Raw genomic sequence first — 22,353 nt, 5'->3', positions numbered from 1 at the left:
CCCCTCTGATGTAGCCAGTTACACCCCATCACCTTGTACATCTTTATCCATTACACTGTTATCCTGACCTTATCTTTAGGATGGGATCAGTGTGCTCCTGTTATCTTCAGGGATTGTGTTGGTATCAAGGTGTTCTGGTACCACCCTTCTGGAATATGTTTGTGCAAGTGCTTTGTGCCCGGTACCTCTTAGAAATGTGTGTTTTGCAATATCAGTCCTGTTCTTGCCAGATTCTGTGAGCAGGGCCGGCCTCTAACTCACAGCCTGATTTTACTATATATCAGCAAAGTTTTGACTGCTGCTTCAGCCCAAGCCTCTGATACAAGGACTCATGTCTCAGGCTCACTTTCTGCTTTTGTTTTTTTATGGGGAGGATGTTTACCCATCATCCCAGAAAAGCATAATGCATGGGCTGAAGATGACCTAGTGGGCTAAACACTGTTATGTGGTTACTTTACTTTGCCATTAATACCTCATCTGTCCCTTAGTTTGCACATTCCCTTCTATGATTGATGGATAGATTTTATTTTTTAATTGTGTTTAGTTTTTTATGGTGGGCCTGGGAATGTTAGGTCTGGGACCAGGACTGAGGAATGTAATTTTATGATTGAGCTTTGCGGGCACTTCTAGATAATTAATACGTATGGATAAAATGGATATGGTGTATATATTTGATGTTATATATGGGTATATATGTATAGTATGTATGTTGTGACAAAGTTCCTCCTCTAGCTTGGTGGGTCCTGCGCTTATTGGCAGATTTGCTCACCTCAGTGATCTTCCCCACAGTCTGGGTCAACTCTTCCTGTGTCTGATCAGGAGTTGGGAGGCTTAGGAGGAACCCGGGCCTGCCCTCTACTCCGGGTTCCAGCCCAGGGCCCTGTGGATTGTAGCTGTCTATAGTGCCTCCTGTAACAGCTGCATGACAGCTACAGCTCCCTGGGCTACTTCCCCATGGCCTCCTCCAAACACCTTCTTTATCCTCACCACGGGACCTTCCTCCTGATGTCTGATAATGCTTGTACTCCTTAGTCCTCCAGCAGCACACCCTCTCACCTTCAGCTCCTTGTGCCTCTTGCTCCCAACTCCTCACACGCACTTCCTCTCCTCTGACTCCCCCCTGCCTGACTGGAGTGAGCTCCTTTTTAAACCCAGGTGCCCTGGTTAGCCTGCCTTGATTGGCTGCAGGTGTTCTAATCAGCCTGTCTGCCTTAATTGGTTCTAGCAGGTTCCTGATTACTCTAGTGCAGCCCCTGCTCTGGTCACTCAGGGAACAGAAAACCACTCATCCAGAGACCAGTATATTTGCCCTCTACCAGACTCCTGTACCCCACTGGTTTAGGTCTGTTACAGTGTACATATGACAGCATTTTATATTTAAGCATAACAATTTTTTTCTAGTCTGGTTGGTGTAGTTTGGCCCTTGTGGTACTGCAGATAGCAACATATTTTTATTAGGGCAATTACAATTAACACCTGTATTATTATGTTTTGAAATATTGAGATAGGCATTATTACAGTCTGTTTCACAGGGCTGGGTATATGAGAAGTAAAACAGAAATCTGGAGTAGTAACATTACAAATGAGGCCTTTTTATATAAATGTTTTGTAATTAGTTATTGTACCGTGCTGTTCAGTCATGTTATAGGTTACTTTTACTGCTGGTTACCTTTTGGTAAACTCTACTGGGCAGGAAACAGGAATGATTAGCTTTTCTGTTTGATTGCACTGCTTTGTGATAACCCACTAGCTGATATAGATTTAGTTGTTTTTTATGGACGCTGCTTTTTTAGATAACCTACTGAATGGACAGTAACTAAATATAATTATTAAATATCGCTGTGTTAGGATTTAGTGTTGGTACCCAAACACTGAACAATATTATTTTGAATAATGTGTTTTATTTAGGAGGCAGTGTTACTGATCCCAAAGTGTGACTGGCACTACCAGGGAATTTGTTTACCTAATTTGTAGTTACTGTGTAACTTCATTTTTTTTATTAGGGTTTGTTTGTTTGTTTGTTTTTCGTCCATGTTGTTTGCTGCCAGTTGTTTGTTGATTTTTGCCTGTGGTTGGTTGAACAATTTAGTAAAGTTATGCACATTGTAAATGTAGTACAGTAATAAAATTGTTGCTTTTACGCAGTAGCTAAATGTAAATTAAATGACAGTTTACTTTGGTCCAGACAGTAGTTTGTAGCTGATTGCCAATTTCATAGTCCATATATGGTAGATTGAAGTGTAGTTGACCAGTTTTTTACTTATAAAGCACTTAATTTTTCTTTTTCTGATGCTTGGGTTTTTTGTTTGTTTTTTAACTGTATGCAGATATCTGGTGTTTTTGGTTTCTAGGATGCAGCCTTAAACAGCTTAAGTTAGTTATCATAATGAAGTTTGTGTTTGTTTGTTTGAGATTTTTGTAAATGTGTGCAGTACACGTTTCAGACAAGCTGCAATTCAAGGTCACTGGGAGAGCACCAGCTGGATGATGACTTAGTTTTAATGCTACCAGTCTGCTAATCTAAAATCCAACCCAGCAGCATTAATATCTGCCGGTATCTCTTGGCACCTCACTACAGGGCTATGACAGTTCAGTGGTATCAGTAACCTTTACAAGCCAGTTCAAGAAACCTGCTCAGAGGAGAGCTGTGACTAACTCCAATATTTTAATTGCACCAGTGAAATCAGCCTATAAAAACACTCAGTCAGGAGAGGAAGGCTACTCTATTCTCAGCTAGTAATGAGGAAAACAACAATAAATAACAACACTAATATTTATTACACGTTTCATTGTTAAAAGTGCACACACTAACCAATGATAACACCACTTTTGGGTGGCAGGGAAGTGTTGCTATCGCCCTTGAACTAACAAGGAAATCAAGGTATATAGTGATTAAGAGACTTGCCAAAGAGCATACAATAAGTCAGTGCTAGAAATACAGATCCTGGATTTAGTCCTAGGCTGAGCCATGTAAACATAAGGACATAGGAACATAAGAATGGCCATTAGGGTGACCAGACAGCAAATGTGAAAAATCGGGACAGGGGGATGGGGGGTAGTAGTAGCCCACATAAGAAAAAGATCCAAAAATCGGGACTGTCCCTATAAAATCGGGACATCTGGTCACTCTAATGGCCATAGTGCAAGGGTTCTCAAACTTCATTGCACTGCAACCCCCTTCTGACTACAAAACTTACTACATGACCCCAGGAGTGGGGACTGAAGTCTGAGCCTTCTCGAGCCCCACTGCCCTTGTGGGGAGAGGGGGCAAAGCCCAAAGGCTTCAGTCCCAGGTAGGGGGCCTGTAATCAGAGCCACAATGTCCAGGGCTGAAGCCCTCGGGCTTTGGCTTCAGCCCCAGGCAGTGGGGCTCGGGCTTCGGCTCGGGGCCCCAGCAAGTCTAAGCCAGCCCTAGTAACCCCATTAAAATTGGCTCATGATACACTTTGGGGTCCTGACCCACAGTTGAGAACTACAGCCATAGTGGGTCAGACCAATGGTCCATCTAGCCCAATGTCCTGTCTTCCAACAGTGACCAATGCCAGGTGCCCCAGAGGGAATGAACAGAACCAGGCAATTATCATGTGATCCATCACCCAGTTCCAGCTTCTGGCAGTTAGAAGTTTAGAGACACCCAGAGCATGGGGTTCCATCCCTGCCTATCCTGGCTAATAGCCATTGATGGACCTATCCTCCATGAACTTATCCAGTTCTTTTTTGAACCCTGTTATATTTTTGGCCTTCACAACATCCCCTGGCAATGAGTTCCAGAGGTTGACTGTGTGTTGTGTGAAGAAATACTTCCTTATGTTTGTTTTAAATCTGCTGCCTATTAATTTCATGGGTGACTCGTGGTTTTTGTGTGATATGAAGGGGTAACACTTTCCTGTTCACTGTCTCCACACCAGTCATGATTTTATAGACCTCTATCATATCCCCGAGTCTCTTTTCTAAGCTTAACAGTCCCAGTCCTTTTAATATCTTCTCAAACCTATTAAGTTATAAACTTTCTTACCTGGTCACTCCCCCGAACGCTCTCTCCACAATGAAGGCTGAGATTTTGTCCTTCACTTCCCCTGTTGGCTCCTTTACTGGGGTCTTGGCGAACACTGTGAAGATCTCAGCTGTCCCTCCATTACTGGAACCCAAAGCGAATAGGGAAACAGTGAGCCCCAGATCCCCACAACCTACAGTTAATCAGGTATTCTCTTTCCCGCTCAGGGATTTCCCTTTTTCCATTACATCCTTTTACACTCACTTTTTACTGCAGTTAATAATAACAGCAGCTAGCCTGTGTGTAATTAGCCCTAGGGACAACACTTCACACTGTCAGAGACAAATAATAATTCATCTTCCTCACCTCCTGGGAGGGAGTGATTAGACTGCATTAGCCAGAGACAATTCAGAGGTGAGGCAGATGGTGGATAAATTACACACCCTGGTTGAATGAGTGCATCCCACGCACCAAGGCTTGCATGTATACACAACTTGTAGTGCTTTACCCACACTGGTCTAGTTAAAGTGATACAGCCCCTAGTACAGACACTATGGGAGGAGGAATCAGCTATAGCATCATACGGCCTCTTTATACCGATATAGCTGAGTGCATACCAGAGGTTGCACCAGTGTGAGCAATTTGGTAAAAAGTTACACCCCTACCTGACAAAATTATACTAGTGCCAAACCTGTGGGTGGAGCAGACCTACAGGGAAGAAGAGGAAGGCTGTCGCAGGAAAAGGAGCCAGGGATGGGTAAAGTAAAGTTGACTCCCTTTCTTTTAGCTAAGAACTTGTTATACCTTCCTGCTGGTTGTCTTCCCTAATATAAACCTGCTCTTCTACCCCTTCACCATAACTTTCCCTAACACCTGACATACAGCTGGCACTGCCCATTACACACCTTAAAACATGGCCTAGAGAGACAAGGGACTTGCCCAAGTCATACAGGCACTCAGTGGCAGAATGGGGGCTCGAACTCAGGAGCACCTCACTCCCAGTGTGGTGCTCAGTACATTCTACGTTGCTGTTTCTCCTTGGCCTACAGGAAAACATCCTGATTCAGTCACTGGAACCTAAGCACATGCTGAAATGTTGTCTTGGCTCAGGACCCTAGTTAGCACTGGTCACAGATGCTCGCTAACATCTTACACCCTAACCAGCAGGGGCAGGGGAGCTGGTTCAACTGACATTAGGAACCACCCTTCTGAATTGTCACTCCAGCTCTGCACATAAGGTTTGGAGAAGTCCCACATCTCCCCCTCCTTCCAGGGCCACAGCTGCCTCTCTGTAGTAGGGTCTGGAAGATCCCAAATGACCCAAGGAAGGCTGCTCCCAGGAGATGTCCATCCTGGTGTGCAGGACAAGAGACCTGGACTGTTTAGATCAGGTTCTGACAAGCCCCAAATCCTCTGAAAGCTGCCAAAAGATCAGAGGTGCCCCCCACCCCCAGTTAGCCAAACCATCCGGGCTTTTGCAGAGTGCCCTGTGGCCGGGGACCCAGCTGCCCGTTCTCTTCCAGGATGAAGGAGGGGCAGCTGTGCCCGTGTAAAGTTGACATAAGAGCAGATTCATTTCCCAGTGGGGGTGCAGACCTGCATAGTCTAGGCAGGACAGTGGCTGGAGGGAAACACTTGTGCAAAAGGGGTTTCAAAGACTAGCCTACAATATTTAAAGCCTTTGCCCTGTGCTGTAGGGGGGCCGAGTCGTACCAGAATGGCATATAGGCACTTTTTCCACACAGAGGATACTCCACATGGTGTCACCTTGCACGCATGGTGTGTGTGTCAGGCTACATGGGGGGGTCTTCCGGTAGTATGGACATATGTACATTCAGGACTACACCCCGGCCTTTGGCATGAGCCTAGCCTTCTTGTTTGGCTTTCGGGGGGGCTGCTGCACATGCTGCCGGCTCTGCGATTCCATTTCAGAGCAGGTCACATGTTCCCCATTGAGCTCCCTGCTACAAGCCTTGTTCCCTCTCATGGGGTGCAGAACCTATCTCAAGGAACAGGTTTCCCTTGGGAGGGACTGGGGCTAGGGGAGAGAGAGACTGAGAATGGAGGGGCAGGGCCAAGGGGCTGTGACTAGTGTCCTGGGAGATGGGGGGCCCTAAGGGGCTGTGACTGTCATTGAACAATGGGCAGGGGCAGCAAGAGGCCATGACTGGTGCTGGGTAGGAAGATGAGGGGCACAGGTTGGTGCTGGGTCAGGCAGGGGGCTGTGACCGCATCATGGGAGATGGAGGAGCCTGACTGACACCTCAGGGGCGGGCGCCAGAGCAGCCAAGAGAGGGAATTGCCGCCCTGTGAACAAGGCTGTCCCACACTCAGTGTCCTCGCCCAGCGAGCCGGGGGGGAGGGACAAGGAACGGAGCGCACTGCTCAAACAAAAGCTGCTGACTCGCCAACGAACTTCACTTCCCCACTGAACACTTCCAACAGGGAAGGGCAGGCAGGAAATGCTGACCCCAAGCAGGGCTGGGCCTGGGCTGCAGGATTCATCCCCCTCTCCGACCCCGGCCGAGGACCCCGGGCCGGACCTCGCAGGCTTTGGGAGCTCCATTCGAAGGGCATCTCCTGCTGTTATACTCAGCACGGGCTCTGATGGCTTTGGGCACTTCCTGTGTCACTGGGGCCTGCAGAAGCTCCTGGCTCTCATGGGGCCTCGAGGAACCCTTTCGGCCTCCCAGCTTCTCTCACCTGATCCATATTTTCCCACCGTTCAGCGTGTAGAATTTCCCACACGGGCTGAGCTCGGCGAGGGTTTTAATAGACGCCGCGTCTGAGCCACTAGATGGCTCTGTCAGGCAGAAGGCAGCCATGGTCTCCCCTGCAGAAGGCAGCAAAAATGGTCACCAATGGCACAGAGAGACAAAACAACCCACATGCAGCCAGGGCTCAGCAGGGGGCCCAGGACCCCCACTGCCCCGAGGGCTCCCCCCCATGCAGCAGGGATTGAGTCCGTGGCAGGCGGGCACATAGGGAGGGATGAGGATGGGGTACATCTGTGTGCACCCCAGTGCGACCAGCTGGCCGTATGTAAACGGACAGCTACAGAAAGCTGCACTTTTCTGCAACTCGGCTGGTGCTAGCAGGTGGCTGCCTTGCCTTGGCCATCCTGCAGATCCCCTGCTGGCACAGCGACACGCCAGCCTGCAGTGTGAGCTCGAAGGCTATGCTCTGGAGCAGGGCTGGAACTGTGAGGCCCAATTCGAATACCCGGCAGTGGTCCGGGGCTTCAGTGGCACTTCGGCAGTGGGGGAGGGGAGTCTGCTCTGGGTCTTCTGCGGCACTGAAGGACCCTTCCCCCCACCCCGCCCGCTGCTGAAATGCCGCCAAAGGCCCGGAGCGGACACACACACTGCCGCCGCCAAAGAGCCGGACACCACTCCCAGCTGCCGGGTGAGTAAAAAAACTTTAAAAGGTGCCTAAGATGCGGGGCCCTCCTAGGCACGGGGCCCGATTCTGGGGAATTGGGGGAATTGGCTTAAAGTCGGCCCTGCTCTGGAGGGGCTTGAGGGCTCAGTGCAGAGAAGCTTGCACAGATCTTGCCTGTGCTACACCTAACTCTCCCCACTGCTCTCAGCCGCCCGCTGTCACCACCCCTCCCCATAGCCTGCAAGCAGAGTGCTGAAAGCGTGGCTCAGAGCAGTGTCTGGGAGACCTGCAGAAACCCAGAGGGTGGATAAAGATCTACATTATACTTTGCATAGGGCACAACGGCGTGAAGAAAACAGACCCTGTTCCCTACCAGATGCTAGTTTGGGCAGGTATTTCTCCTTCTGACTCTGGGTCCCAAAGAGCAGGATTCCCTTAAAGCCGATTGACTGATGAGCACCGAGGCTAATGCCCACACCAAGGTCGTGCACTCCAACCACCTCCACAACCCGAGCATACTGAAGGGAAAGCAAAAGAGAAGTGGTGGGGACGGGGATTAGGTTGGAACTGCTGCCCAGTTTGACCTTCAGATGCAACAGCTTCTGGGGACTAGCAAACACTCCGCATCAACGCCAATGTTGGCACTGCTCCACATCTGTTCCCCTAATCACCCCTGCCATGGCCCAATGCAGGACACTGGGGGCACAGACCAGTCATCAGGAGCCTTCAGACACTATCAGGCCCCATTCAGCTGTCTGGTGCCTGTACCGCACTGTGCCTGGCTCAGAAGGGCAAAGGGGAGGAGGTGGAGGAAGGGTTGCATAGAACTTTTAAAAAGAGGGAAAAGAAACCCCACACCTAGCGAAATATGCACATTGGAGATATTACTGATACATTATCTGTCTACCACTGTGTCTGTCTTGACTATTTAGGGACTGCCTCTGACTGTTTGGCCGAGCAGCACCCAGCCACCAGAATCGATAGAAATGAATATTTATTGATGGAATTACTAGAAAGCAAGACTCAGAGAAGTGACTAGACTACTGTCATACAGCAAGAGGATACCAGGCCTGGGAACAGAACCTGGTTCTCCTCATTCCCACGCTGGTCCCCATGCCACATTGTCTCACCTCTGAGCTATCCAGGTGATACTTTCACACTCTCTAGCTACTATAATGGGCACAGGATAAAAATATAGATGGAGGGATGGGTGGAGCTCAGCACAGCAGCGAAAGGCTTTCCAGCGACTGTTGGTCTACTGCCCATAGGAACAGCCCTGGTCTGTGTGGGGCTGACAGGTGACATGGCTTCAGAGTTCTCAGATCTTCCAGAGGGTTAGGCCGGGTGGCTAACTGTATTTTCTGTGCTGTTACGATTAAACTCTGGCAGCAGTAATGCTTGGACGCTGCATAGGGAGGTGAAGCTTGTCTGCACACACGGACACATAACTGTATGTGGCTCATTGGTGACTGACAGCATGCAGCAAGCTGGATTCATAAGCCAGATGCACAGGACCCCAGTTATAGTACCACCTCTCAGACTGAGCAAAGCCACGCTCCCCAGGCAGGGCTTAATTTGGAACGAAACAGGTGCTGGGGCTCCAGCAATTTTTTTACTTTCATAGCTGATGAAGCAGGCCCAAAGGTGCCGGGGCTCTGAACCGCCAGGCCTGGAGGTGCTGGGTTCTGAACTGCCAGGCCCAGAGGTACCGGGTTCTGAACCACCAGGCCTGGAGGTGCCGGGGCTCTGAACTGCCAGGCCCGAAGGTGCTGGGCCTCTGAACCGCCAGGCCCAGAGGTATCGGGTTCTGAACCGCCAGGCCCGAAGGTGCCGGGGCTCTGAACTGCCAGGCCCGGAGGTACCAGGGCTTTGAACTGCCAGGCCCGGAGGTATCGGGTTCTGAACCGCCAGGCCCGGAGGTACCGGGGCTCTGAACCGCCAGACCTGGAGGTACCGGGGCTCTGAACCGCCAGACCCGGAGGGGGTGGGGCTCTGAACTGCCAGGCCCGGAGGTACCAGGGCTTTGAACTGCCAGGCCCGGAGGTATCGGGTTCTGAACCGCCAGGCCCGGAGGTACCGGGGCTCTGAACCGCCAGACCCGGAGGTACCGGGGCTCTGAACCGCCAGGCCCGAAGGTGCCGGGGCTTTGAACTGCCAGGCCCGGAGGTACCAGGGCTTTGAACTGCCAGGCCCGGAGGTATCGGGTTCTGAACCGCCAGGCCCGGAGGTACCGGGGCTCTGAACCGCCAGACCCGGAGGGGGTGGGGCTCTGAACTGCTCCCTGGCACAAATGATGCACTGCCCCTTCGCCTCTGTATCACGACCACATTCTTCTCTGCTCCCAACCTCCTCCAGGAAGTGACTCTACCACATTACAACAGTAGGAGCCGTGGGCCAGCGAGGAGAGAACGGGCCCGCCTGACCTGGCAGGTCAGGACAGCTCTCACGCTCTGAGTCAAACCCAGGGGACACTGGATCTGAATTCCATGCCTGGCTCCACCCATCACAGGCCTGAACCAGACACCCAGCTCCAAACTCTCTGCCTGGCCCCTACTGTCCCCTCAGGCCTGCACCCCCGAACGCTCCATCTTACCTGGGTGTTCGTCAGCCCAATTCCCCCCAGCTCCTCAGGAACCTGGAGCCCAAAGGCTCCCATCTCCTTCAGCCCTTCCAGGGTGGCTGTCTCAATGCTCTCCAGTTTCTCGTTCTCCGCAGGATCATTAACCTCCTTCAAGTAATGAAAGGGAGCGAGTGAAAGGCAGATGCAGAGCCCAGGTGAACGCTGCCCGGGCTGCGTGGGGTAGGGCCGGAGGGGCTGGGAAGGCTATGTTTATGCATTGTGTACCTCTGTGGCACCAAGGAGCTGCTGGATCCTAGAGCAGGACAGCTGGATGCTGGTGTGTTAGTGTCCTGCTGTTGCTGTGCGACTAAGCCTGATGGTCAGTGTGTGTGTGTTGGGGGGGTGGGCCTTGGAGTGGGCAATCTATGCCCTGATTTCCCTTCCCCTCTGCCCCCACCTCACACTCCCTTCCTCCTCCCAACCTGCCTTCTGTCTCTGGGGAGAGCCAGCCATGCAGAGCCACCCTGCCCTTCAAATATCCCTGCAGAAAGGCCTCCCACATGAGCTCCTTCACTGCCAACATCTGAACGCCTAACCCATGCCTTGGTCTGACAGGCTGGTGGTGCTTTACATGAAACATGGGCAGTAGAGGAACTCGGGAAATCACAATCAGGAGAAGAACGTGGATGTGCACATGTGCATCTGCATCCTCCAGGCTTCAGAAAGAGGGTGGATTCCCCAGGAGAAGTAATTTTTTACATGGTGGTGAGGAGGGCCATCCCATGTCACTGTCTGAGGAAGACAGAGTCTTTTCTTTTCTTTACCACACACGCACACGTCAGGCTAATCCATAATCAGACAGGCAGCAGACTGCCACTGACCTCGAAGAAGCGGGTGCAGGGATCTACCAGGGCTTGCAGGGACTGCATCTGCTCCATTGAGAGCACTAAGGAGGGACAAAGATGCAGCTGGATTAGCAGGATGTGTCTAACATTCATCACTTTATTACATGATTTGACACCAACACCCTTATGTGAGGACGCGCCTTCTAAGACTGGATGTTTGTCCAAGAGCTCTGCTGTAGTCCAGAAGGGAATTCTTTCAGGGTAGTTCTGTGGGATGTGTTATGCAGGAAATCAGACTAGAGCTGTATTGCTCAGCCTTTTTGACACCAGGGACCAGCTTGCTTGCAGGGAGATCTCAGGGGCTGATGCCAGTCCAAGGACCGGTCATTGAGAAACACTGGACTAGAGGATCATAGTGGCCTTGGAATCTATTAATCAACCTGCAGGGGAAGAACTGGCTCAGCAGAATGGCAACAGGCACTGGCTAATGCGTCTCTTCTCAAGGCTGCTGGTTCAAATCATGTCCCAGTGCACAGGCCTTTGAATCATCTCAGCCTACTTCCACTCGGACCAGTGTCCACACCACAAATGTCACCAGTGTATTTGGCCCCCTGGCCGGCTGACTGAGCTGAGAGCTCCAGCGTCCGTGGAAACTGAACTAGCCTTTCACTGGGGGCAGGAGGAGCACATGACCTGCATTCTGTGACTTGGGTGGTTTTGCTCTACAATGCCATTAAGCCAGCATATGCCACCATTAGCAATAAATCTGTAAAGAAAATTTAAATAAAAACATCCTACCTGAGGGGAAAGGAAAAACATTGTCAGGTACAAACTGCCCATTGAACAGGTTCATGACAAAGGATGTGGATTCCTGGAGGAGACAGAGGATAACAAGAACATTTACACAAATGAGCCCTGAAGAGTGGTGTGGTACTAGGAGATGGAAGTTCATGGTCTGCTTTCTGCACAGCTCAGAGGAGGGGAGTCCAGGAGGAGAACCACTCCTGTGCTGACTGCAGAACCATGGCACCCTGCAGGACGTGCTGAGAAGCACTGTGAAAATGTACGGATGTGAAGAGGGTATTTTTGCCTTTGCGGAGATCTCTGGACTGTGGTGCACCCAACTCCCACAGAGAGGTTCCATCTCTTCTCAGAGGCTCATAGCTCTCAAGATCACTGACAGCTGTTCTGATGATGGCACGCTTCCACCTCGTGTTTCATTGGCTGAGCATATTGTCACTCTGCAGTGTAGCCTGTTGGGAGAACTGCCTGCCCAGGCCGCCAAGACCCCCCTTTATTGTCATTGTGCAGCGGACTTGGATGCTGTTAAGAACTGAGCTGCTTTTCAGATTTTCCTCCCAGTTCTTATTCGCACACTTGCCTCAAACACAACATGAATCTCATTAGAGGTAAGGCCTCTAAGCTTGTGTTTTTAGCACCATTACAGTACCATACCCATTATGTTACCCTAGAGCCAGCAGGAGAAGCCTCAGGCATTGCTTTATTTTCTTCTTTGGTGCTTTTTTTTTAATATGATAATACTATACACTGCCTCTGAGGCTGAGCAGATCTGATTGCCACGCCCAGCTGAAGTCAATGGGAGCTGAGGGAGCTGAGAATCAGGCCCACAGTATCTATCAGAGTACGGAGGAGTCCCCCAGGAGTCCCCCCTGGGGAAAACAGCGGTCCCAACATCAGTAATTTAACACAGTCTAGGACAAAGCACAGACCTGCAGCCACTTCCCAAGGCTTTCAAAGCAAAATTATACAAGCACCGTGACTTACCTTGTTTGCTTGACTTGAGTATCCCTCTTTTTGATATGTTATATAGTATGGAGGCGATGTCAGCCTGGGGAAAAGAACAAAACTGCTGTGACATCACGCAAGTACAATTTTCACTATCAGTCACAAGCATTTACTTGGGTGACTGGCAGCAGTGGAAGGCATGTGTCTGTGGTTTGGTGGTCACTGCATGACACCTTTAAAGAGAGCCTGAGAGACCCCCTGGAAAACTGTAAACGGAACCTGTTTCGATGGCATCTCCAATCTCCATCTTTACTACCAGGGATTTTGCACAAACGCAGGATCTTCAGTTCTTTTGCCCGCTGGTACTTTATTGCGGAAAACAGGCAGATGGGAGTTTGTTTATTAAGAGTAATTAATTACTCAGACTCCCCAAATAGAGATGGATCTTGTGAACAAGCACTGGAGTTGGCTTTTTAGGGTATGTCTTCACTGCAAAAAAAAAAAAAAAAGTGTGTGTGTGGGTGCTGTTCTTAACTCAGGTTAGGTAATCCAGGGTAAAACAGTAGTGAAGGCACAGCAATTTGGCTTTTAACTTGGGTTAGCCACTTGAGTTAAAGCCGATAGGAGAGCCTGGGGTTGACTTGGCCTGCTAACTGTGTTAAAAACAGAGTTGCCATGTCTTCACTGCTATTTAAATCCAGCAAGCTAACCTGAGTTAAGCACACATTGTTCTTGGAGGGGTGGGGGGCGCAATGAAGACATTCCTCTAGAATCTAACTCTCTCTCTCTTGCTGCATAGGTATTATGGTGCTGGACACACTAATAATACTTAGATATTTGAAGTGTCAGCCTCTCCACAGCTAATGCTAGAAACAGCTTCCAAAAAGCCCTCCTTTAACTTTGTCTTATAAGATAAGTTTGACCTGAGACCTACCAGATACAGTCCGAAGCCAAAGGATAATGTTTCTACACACCTTGAAGAAAATAATAATAATAGGAGATATACCAATCTCCTAGAACTGGAAGGGACCTTGAAAGGTCATTGAGTCCAGCTGCCTACCTTCACTAGCAGGACCAAGTACTGCTTTTTACCCCAGATCCCTAAGTGGCCCCCTCAAGGATTGAACTCACAACCCTGGGTATAAGCTAATGCTCAAACCACTAAGCTATCCCTCCCCCCTAAGAAAGCTTGTCAACCTGTTTCTGAGTTACAGGGCTTTAAAGTGCCCTGAGGTGAAGCTCTGACTTTTCTAATATTTTTTGTTCTTAATCAAACACAGCTGGTTTGGCCCCTGGGAACTTGCTGTAGAGTTACAGCTCCTTGGAGTGCGGCACTAGCCAGCTTAGAAGAAAACAGGTTGTAATTTAGCAAACTTAATGATAATTATTTTTGTGCATAGTTTTGGGTCCAATTCTGCTCTCACTGATTTCGATGGAAGTTATGGGCACATGTGTTTCTTTGTCCTTTATAAGAGTAAGATTGTTCTGTGCTGTGAATGATGGATCAGTCTGCTCCTCCCTCTGCTTCTGTAACAATGGGTCAGTCTGCTTCTCCCTCCCTCCTGCAAACAATGGGACAGCCTGCTGTCCCCTTCCTCACGCCCCATAAACAATGGGTCAACTGCCGCGCAAATAATGGGTTAGCCCACACTACCCCCCACACAAACAATGGGTCAGCCTGCTCTCTGCTCCCCCTGAAAACAATGGGTCAGCCTGCTCTCCCTCCCCACAAACAATGGGTCAGGCTGCTCCCCCCCAACAATGGGTTGGCCTGCCCCCCCGCCACACAAACAATGAGTCAGCCTGCTCTCTCCTCCCCCTGAAAACAATGGGTCAGCCTGCTCTCCCTCTCCTCAAACAATGGGTCAGCCTGTTCCCCTCCGTAAACAATGGGTGAGCCTGCCTCCCCCACAAATAATGGGTTAGCCCACTCCCCCACACACAAACAATGGGTCAGCCTGCTCTCTGCTTCCCCTGAAAACAATGGGTCAGCCTGCTCTCTCTCCCCTCAAACAATGGGTCAGCTTGCTTCCCCCTCCCCCTGAAAACAATGGGTCAGCCTGTTCTCCCTCCCCACAAACAATGGGTCAGGCTGCTCCCCCCCAACAATGGGTTGGCCTGCCCCCCCAAACAATGGTGAGCCTGCTCCCCCTCCCACAAACAATGGGTCAGCCTGGTCTCTCCTCCCCCTGAAAACAATGGATCAGCCTGGTCTCTCCTCCCCCTGAAAACAATGGATCAGCCTGCCCCCCCATAATGGGTCAGCCTGCCCTCCCCACACACAAACAATGGGTCAGCCTGCCCCCCCACACACAAACAATGGATCAGCCTGCCCCCCCAATAATGGGTCAGCCTGCCCCCCCCACCTCTCCCCTTCTCCCTGCCCGCAGTGCTGGAAAGGGCAGGAGGGGCGAGGAGTCCCTGGAGCTGCCCCCAGGGTTACTGCGTTTTAGCTCTGGCACAAGGACAGAGCTGGTACCTCAGACACTCACAGGCGTTATGGCCTGAAGGGACCATCATGGCCCGGTCTGCACATCGCAGGCCACAGAACCGTGCCCACCTGCTGCTGTAATGGACCCCTCACCTCTGGCTGGGTTACTGAACTCCCCAAGCCATGGGCTAACCATTTCAAATCCGCCAGCTGTTCTAATAAGTTGGGCTCAGTTTACTCTACCTGAAGGAGGGCGTAGCCAGAGCTTGTGCCCAAAGTTGCCTCCTCCAGCTGGCACTCAGTCTAGTGCTGATCAAACGAAGCATTCTCTCTGCCGGTGCTGCTCAGCTCACTTCCTCTGTGGAAACAAGAGGAGGGTGAACACAAGACAAGGTGGACGCAGCAATTTATCCCCAAATCCGAACCATTTCATCCCTCCAGTCGAGGCCAACATCACCAGGGGACCTACCTCCCTTCTAAACATCCTTCCCCCAACCCCTCCTTTTTGGGCTTGATCCCAAATAGCCCCTACCAGGGCTTTCCCGCTTCCATTCAACGGCATGTGTAGCCTATACGGGATCTTCACTATTTCCCATCCCAACATTCAGCCCAAATCCCGTAGTGGGTTTGTGACTTACTCCTAGAAAGCCACTGGGAGGAGCACCTTGCTGAGTAGATTGGCACAGAGCTTCTCTGCTGTGGAATCTTGATAAAGACGTGGTTGCTTCTGCACTGTGACATCATTGCTTCAGGGATGATGACACTCAGAGTATTATGATATCATCACCTGTATTATCTATAGTCTATTATCATCCAGGGGAACCAATCAAGGATTAAGGTCTCATTACGCTAGGCGCTGCACAGGCATACAATAAAAGGTCAGCCACAATGAGATACCAGTCTTGGTAATCAGACACAACAGGTAGATAAGCAAAACAAATAGGGAGGAGGGGTGAGGGGAAGATGAGGTGACAGTGAAAGGAGCAAGAAATTATCCACGATACACAGCAGTTTCATCGCACCACTTGCCCACTCATTGGTAGCTGGTCATAGGCTGACACCGGGGAAGAGTTTTAAGGAGGAGGAAATAGATCTGGGTTCACCTTAGGCCATCTCTCTCCACTAATAACTCATCCAAGCATGGTTTGATGCTACTCAGTGACATATGAACATCCGGAACTTTTCCAGATCATTGTGAGTGAAGAACACCCCAACAGAATGGAAATGCCTGATAATTAGCATAATAAACTGTGCTCTTAGCTGTACCAGTCCAGAATAGGATGTAAGAAATAAGCAAATGCTGCATTTGCTGCATTTCTTGGTTTGCTCCTGTGGTTATAGCTGCAGAAAGATTACTATCTCTTGTGATGCTATTCACATTTGCTTTGCAGGCCTGAGTTTGATCCGTAGAAAATGGAGTAGGAAGCCAGTTCTGGATGGCAAAAGGTAGTCATAGGAGGGTTGAAGTATAGACCATCACAGTCATCATTACAGGGTTAAACTCAAACCTTATTTGCCAGAGGTGTGTCTGTGGAAACCGCACATAGCCAGGCAGGATTTTATTGTTATTTACACGCTGACATAAGGTGCATGATGCCTTCCACACAAAAAGGAGACCAAAGGGCAAACAAAGCTGGATTTCATTTACACCTGTGTAAATCTGCAGTCACTGCATTAAAGGTAGTGTACACCAGGGTAGCACATAGTAGCATGAGGGCCCAATCATGCTCTTACTGAAGTCAGTGGGAACATCCCTATTGACTGAAATGGGAGTACAACTGGGTGCAAAGGGGCTACTTCTGCAACCCCCTTATTCACATAAGTAATCCCACGAGCACAGGTTTCCAGGATTGGGCCCTTTATCACGACTTCACAAGGAAGGTACTGAATATTGGGAGAAGAGAGAAGGGTTACAGCAATGCGAGTATATAGTGGCTTTGGTTATCAGTGGGCATAGCTTAAATTCTCTGAACGATACAAAAATAAGAAACCAAGTTAAATGGAAATTAAAAGAAGCAGTCACAAGGGTGAACTGCCTGCAAATTGCATGGAGACTATTTAAAAAAAACGTATTAGAGACTCAAACTAAATGCATACCCCACAATTAAAAACAAACAAACAGTAAGAAGACTGAAAAATGCAGCGTAAAAGAGGCAGTTAAAGGCAAAAAAGCATCCTTTAAAAATTGGAAATCAAATCCTACCGAGGAAAATATAAGGAGCATAAATTCAGGCAAGTCAAGTGTAAAAGTGTAATAAAGCAGGCCAAGAAATGAAGAGCATCTATCTAAGGACACAAAAAGTAACAGCAAAATGTTTTTTAAGTACATCAGAAGCAGGAAGCCTGCCAAACAGTTAGCAGGGCTACTGGGTGAAAAAGGTGCTAAAGGAGCAATCCAGGAAGACAAAGCTGTTGCTGAGAAGCTAAATGAATTATTTGCATCAGTCTTCATTGCAGAGGATATGGGGGAGATTCCCACACCTGAGCCATTCTTTTTAGGTGACAAATCTGAGGAAGTGTCCCAGATTGAGATGTCAATAGAGGAGGTTTTGGAATGAATTGGTAAATTAAACAATAATACATCACCAGGACCAGATGGTATTCACCCAAGAGTTCTAAAGAAACTAGGGTAACCAGACAGCAAATGTGAAAAATCGGGATGAGGGTGGGGGTAATATGAGCTTATTTAAGAAAAAGATCCAAAAATCGGGACTGTCCCTATTGGAATATCTGGTCATCCTAAAAGGAACTCAAATATTAAATTGCAGAACAACTAACTGGTATGTAACCTATCATTTAAATCAGCCTCTGTACCAGATGACTGGAGGGTAGCTAATGTAATGCCTATTTTTAAAAAGGGTTCCAGAAGAGATCCTGACAATTAGAGGCCAGTAAGCTTAACTTCTGTACTGGGCATATTGGTTGAAACTTTAGTAAAAAACAGAATTATCAGACACATATATAAACACAATATGCTGGGGAAAAGTCCACATGGCTTTTGTAAAGGGAAATCATGTCTCACCAATCTACTAGAATTCTTTGAGGGGGTCGATAAGTATGTGGACAAGGCTGATCCAGTGGATATAGTCTTGGACTTTCAGAAAGCCTTTGACAAAATCCCTCACCAAAGGCTCTTAAGCAAACTAAGCAGTCATGGGATAAGATGAAAGATCCTCTAATGCAGGGGTAGACAACCTATGGCATGAGTGCCGAAGGCGGCACACGAGCTGATTTTCAGCGGCACTCACACTGCCCAGGTCCTGGCCACCGGTCCGGGGGGGCTCTGCATTTTAATTTAATTTTAAATTAAGCTTCTTAAACATTTTAAAAACCTTATTTTCTTTACATACAACAATAGTTTAGTTATATATTATAGACTTATAGAAAGAGACCTTCTACAAACATTAAAATGTATTGCTGGCACGCAAAACCTTAAATTAGAGTGAATAAATGAAGACTTGGCACACCACTTCTGAAAGGTTGCTGACCCCTGCTCTAATGGATCAGTAACTGGTTAAAAGACAGAAAACAAAGGGTAGGAAGAAATGGTCAGTTTTCACCATGAAGAGAGGTTATTTACCCTTTCTCATGATACAAGAACCAGGAGTTACTCAATTAAATTAATAGGCAGCAGATTTAAAACAAACAAAAGGAAGCACTTCATATAACACACAGTCAACTTGTGGAACTCATTGCCTGAGGATGTTATAAAGGCCAAAAGTATAAGTGGGTTCAAAAAAGAATTAGATAAGTTCATGGAGGTTAGGTCCATCAAGGCTATTAGCCAAAATGGTCAGAGATGTGACTCCATGCTCTGAGTCTCCCTAAACCTCCAACTGCCAGAAGCTGGGACTGGATGACAGGGGATGGATCACTCAAAGTTACCCTGTTCTATTCATTCCCTGTGAATCTTCTGGAGATGGGACAAGAGCTATGTTATTAACTGTTGTAACAGGATTCTTTGCTGCATTAACTGTTGTGGTATGTGAAATTTTTCTAAAATCCCCAGCTCCTGAAGGCAAGTTATTAGGTGAGAATCTCAGCTTGCATTTTTTAAAGTAAGTTTCTAGCTCTGGGGATTGCAGCAAAAAGTTGAACACACATATCTGGACACCTGACCCAGAAAGGTGGAGTTGCATGATCTACAATGGAAAGACAAAAAGGATCAAAACCCAGAAAGCAAATCAAAACCACCCAACATTTCTTAGTTTAAAAATAATCTCAGTTTTAAAGCCAGCCTTGTTCTGTTTGGGTATGTCCACTCTAGAATAAAAGGCTCAACACACAGCTATAGCTGGCTCAGATTAGCTAACTCAGGCTCAAAGGGTTATGGGCATAAAAATGTCTGCATAGACATTTGGGCATGGGCTGGAGCCCGCGTTCTGGGACCCTCCTCCCTTGCAGGGTCCCAGAGCTTGGACTCAGGCCGATTACACAGAAATCTTAGAGCCCCGCAGCCTGAGCCAGCTGAGTAAACGTACCCTTTGGGTGCTTGTGTTGGCAGTGCAGCATCCCTGGCTGACTGCAGCCATAAAGCTGGCTTGCTTCTCCCAGGAGGATCAGGTCCATGTATGGGTGCTCTGCAGTGGCATGGAGCCAGCCGAAGGGCTCTGATGCCACACACCCTTCCTGCTGCCAGGGAGTGCAGAAAGTGGGTGTGGCTGGGGCATCCCTGCACTATGCAGAGCCTCAGCTGTGTTCTCAGACACTTGCGGCTATTGTGGTGTGGCCTAATTTACAGCAGCCCCCAGGCTGCTCTGAATACAGCATAGGGCCTGGCTCTGCATAGTCCCTGCAGGACCTCATGCATGCTCTAAGTACAGGTGTTTTGGGATCTGGCCAATAGTCTAGCGCTTGGCATCTACTGCTCATGAAGACTCCATCTATGTATCAGAGAAAATTTTGTGGTTTCTGGTGCACCAGTTCCATAAATTGACTTCTTTTAAATAGAGATGAAGACTTAGGCTAAAGGGATTTCTAGCCTGTGAATGAAAGTCCTGGGGATTCCAAGATGTAAAGCAAGTGCAGCTTGTCCCTTAAGAATCTGCAGCTTGCTTGCATCATCAGCCAGGAAACAAGGTGGATCAAAATTCTTTCATCTCTATTTAAAAGAAGTCAATTTATGGAACTGGTGCACCAGAAACCACAAAATTTTCTCTGATACATACCTACCAGGCATTGACGTTCCTGATCTGTCACAGGAAGAGAGAGATGTGAATAAATACTTTTATCCATTGCCTTGCCATATTTGTAACCGTTGGAATAAATAATGAATCATGAGGAAAAGAAATCAGAGACTACTTCACAGCAACAATCATGGTGTGGAGAAAGGGAGAGAAATTTCCAGAGAGTGACAGGCCAAACAAAGCCCTGGATTCAAACACCTCATTGAGCGCTGGGAAAATTCACATCCAGACAATGTGTTTCAGATGTGCATCTAATTCCAACATTCCAAATATTTATATTTGCACCACTTATAGGCCTTAGGTGGCAGGCCAGTCCTCGCCCACAGACACCCTGCCAACCTGAAACATATTCTCACCAGTAACTGCACACCGCAGGTTATTCTATCTACTACCCAAGATCCACAAACCCGGAAATCCTGGACGCCCCATCATCTCGGGCATTGGCACTCTCACTGAAGGACTGTCTGGATATATGGACTCTCTACTCAGACCCTATGCCACCAGCACTCCCAGCTATCTCCGTGACACCACTGATTTCCTGAGGAAACTACAATGCATTGGTCACCTCCCAGAAAACACCATCCTAGCCACCATGGATGTAGAGGCTCTCTACACAAACATCCCACACACAGATGGAATACAAGCTGTCAGGAACACTATCCCTGATGATGCCACAGCACAACTGGCTGCTGAGCTCTGTGCCTTTATACTTACACACAACTATTTCAAATTTGATGACAATATATATCTCCAGATCAGTGGCACTGCTATGGGCACCCGCATGGCCCCACAATATGCCAATATCTTTATGGCCGACCTGGAACAACGCTTCCTCAGCTCTCGTCCACTCACGCCCCTTCTCTACCTACGCTACATTGATGACATCTTCATCATCTGGACCCATGGGAAGGAGACTCTGGAAAAATTCCACCATGATTTCAACAGCTTCCACCCCACCATCAACCTCAGCCTGGACCAATCTACACGGGAGGTCCACTTTCTTGACACCACGGTGCAAATAAGTGATGGTCACATTAACACCACCCTATATCGAAAACCTACCGACTGCTATGCCTACCTTCATGCCTCCAGCTTCCATCCCGGACACATCACACGATCCATTGTCTATAGCCAAGCACTGAGGTACAACCGCATCTGCTCTAACCCCTCAGACAGAGACCAACACCTACAAAATCTCCACCAAGCATTCTCAAAACTACAATACCCGCACGAGGAAATAAGGAAACAGATCAACAGAGCCATACGTGTACCCAGAAGCCTCCTACTGCAAGACAAACCCAAGAAAGAAACCAACAGGACTCCACTGGCCATCACATACAGTCCCCAGCTAAAACCCCTCCAACGCATCATCAAGGATCTACAACCCATCCTGGACAATGATCCCACACTTTCACAGGTCTTGGGTGGCAGGCCAGTCCTTGCCCACAGACAACCTGCCAACCTGAAACATATTCTCACCAGTGACTGCACACCGCACCATAATAACTCTAGCTCAGGAACCAATCCATGCAACAAACCGCGATGCCAACTCTGCCCACATATCTACACCAGCGACACCATCACAGGACCTAACCAAATCAGCCACACCATCACTGGTTCATTCACCTGCACATCCACCAATGTAATATACGCCATCATATGCCAGCAATGCCCCTCTGCTATATACATCGGCCAAACTGGACAGTCTCTACGGAAAAGGATAAATGGACACAAATCAGACATTAGGAAAGGCAATATACAAAAACCTGTAGGAGAGCACTTCAACCTCCCTGGCCACACTATAGAAGACCTTAAGGTGGCCATCCTGCAGCAAAAAAACTTCAGGACCAGACTTCAAAGAGAAACTGCTGAGCTTCAGTTCATCTGCAAATTTGACACCATCAGCTCAGGATTGAACAAAGACTGTGAATGGTTTGCCAACTACAGAACACAGAAGATCCTTGCTGCAAAGAACGTGCAATCTAACTATAAGACAAGAGACAGCAGATGGATACAGACAGATGGGGGAGTCCAAGGACCCAAGGAAATACAGATCAGTATGATGGGCTATGGTCACCGCTGTCAAGTTTTTTGTGGCCATCACAGCAAAGGAGAGTTTTGAGAAGGGATTTGGAGGAGGGTGAGATAGCTTTGTGGCTGTTTATGAGGAGATCCTCCCAGGCATGAGGAGCAGCATGGAAAAAAGCATG

At 48.6% G+C, this 22,353-nt stretch overlaps 1 protein-coding gene across 4 annotated transcripts in view; it reads right to left on the bottom strand.

Annotated features, from left to right (window-relative positions):
* The window catches only part of ACADVL (acyl-CoA dehydrogenase very long chain), a 64,569-nt gene that overhangs the window by 29,297 nt on the left and 12,919 nt on the right, over positions 1–22,353 (bottom strand). Inside the window, exons 4-12 of one of the 4 annotated variants that reach the window (XM_030575850.1) lie at positions 15,596–15,813; positions 15,201–15,315; positions 12,566–12,629; positions 11,579–11,651; positions 10,817–10,881; positions 9,969–10,103; positions 7,749–7,893; positions 6,698–6,827; positions 4,016–4,138 (exon numbers count right to left, since the gene is read on the bottom strand). In XM_030575850.1, coding sequence (XP_030431710.1) covers positions 4,016–4,138; positions 6,698–6,827; positions 7,749–7,893; positions 9,969–10,103; positions 10,817–10,881; positions 11,579–11,651; positions 12,566–12,629; positions 15,201–15,283 — 818 coding nt within the window. In that variant the 5' untranslated portion in view covers positions 15,284–15,315; positions 15,596–15,813. Of the gene's footprint in view, positions 1–4,015; positions 4,139–6,697; positions 6,828–7,748; positions 7,894–9,968; positions 10,104–10,816; positions 10,882–11,578; positions 11,652–12,565; positions 12,630–15,200; positions 17,410–22,353 lie in introns of those variants that run through there. The other 3 variants (XM_030575849.1, XM_030575852.1, XM_030575851.1) reach the window with 3 other exon arrangements.

The sequence above is a fragment of the Gopherus evgoodei genome, chromosome 9 (assembly GCF_007399415.2).
Source record: "Gopherus evgoodei ecotype Sinaloan lineage chromosome 9, rGopEvg1_v1.p, whole genome shotgun sequence".
Taxonomy (NCBI): Eukaryota; Metazoa; Chordata; order Testudines; family Testudinidae; genus Gopherus; species Gopherus evgoodei.
Note: the sequence above shows the minus strand (reverse complement) of the source record. Positions and strands in the feature narration are given on the sequence as shown.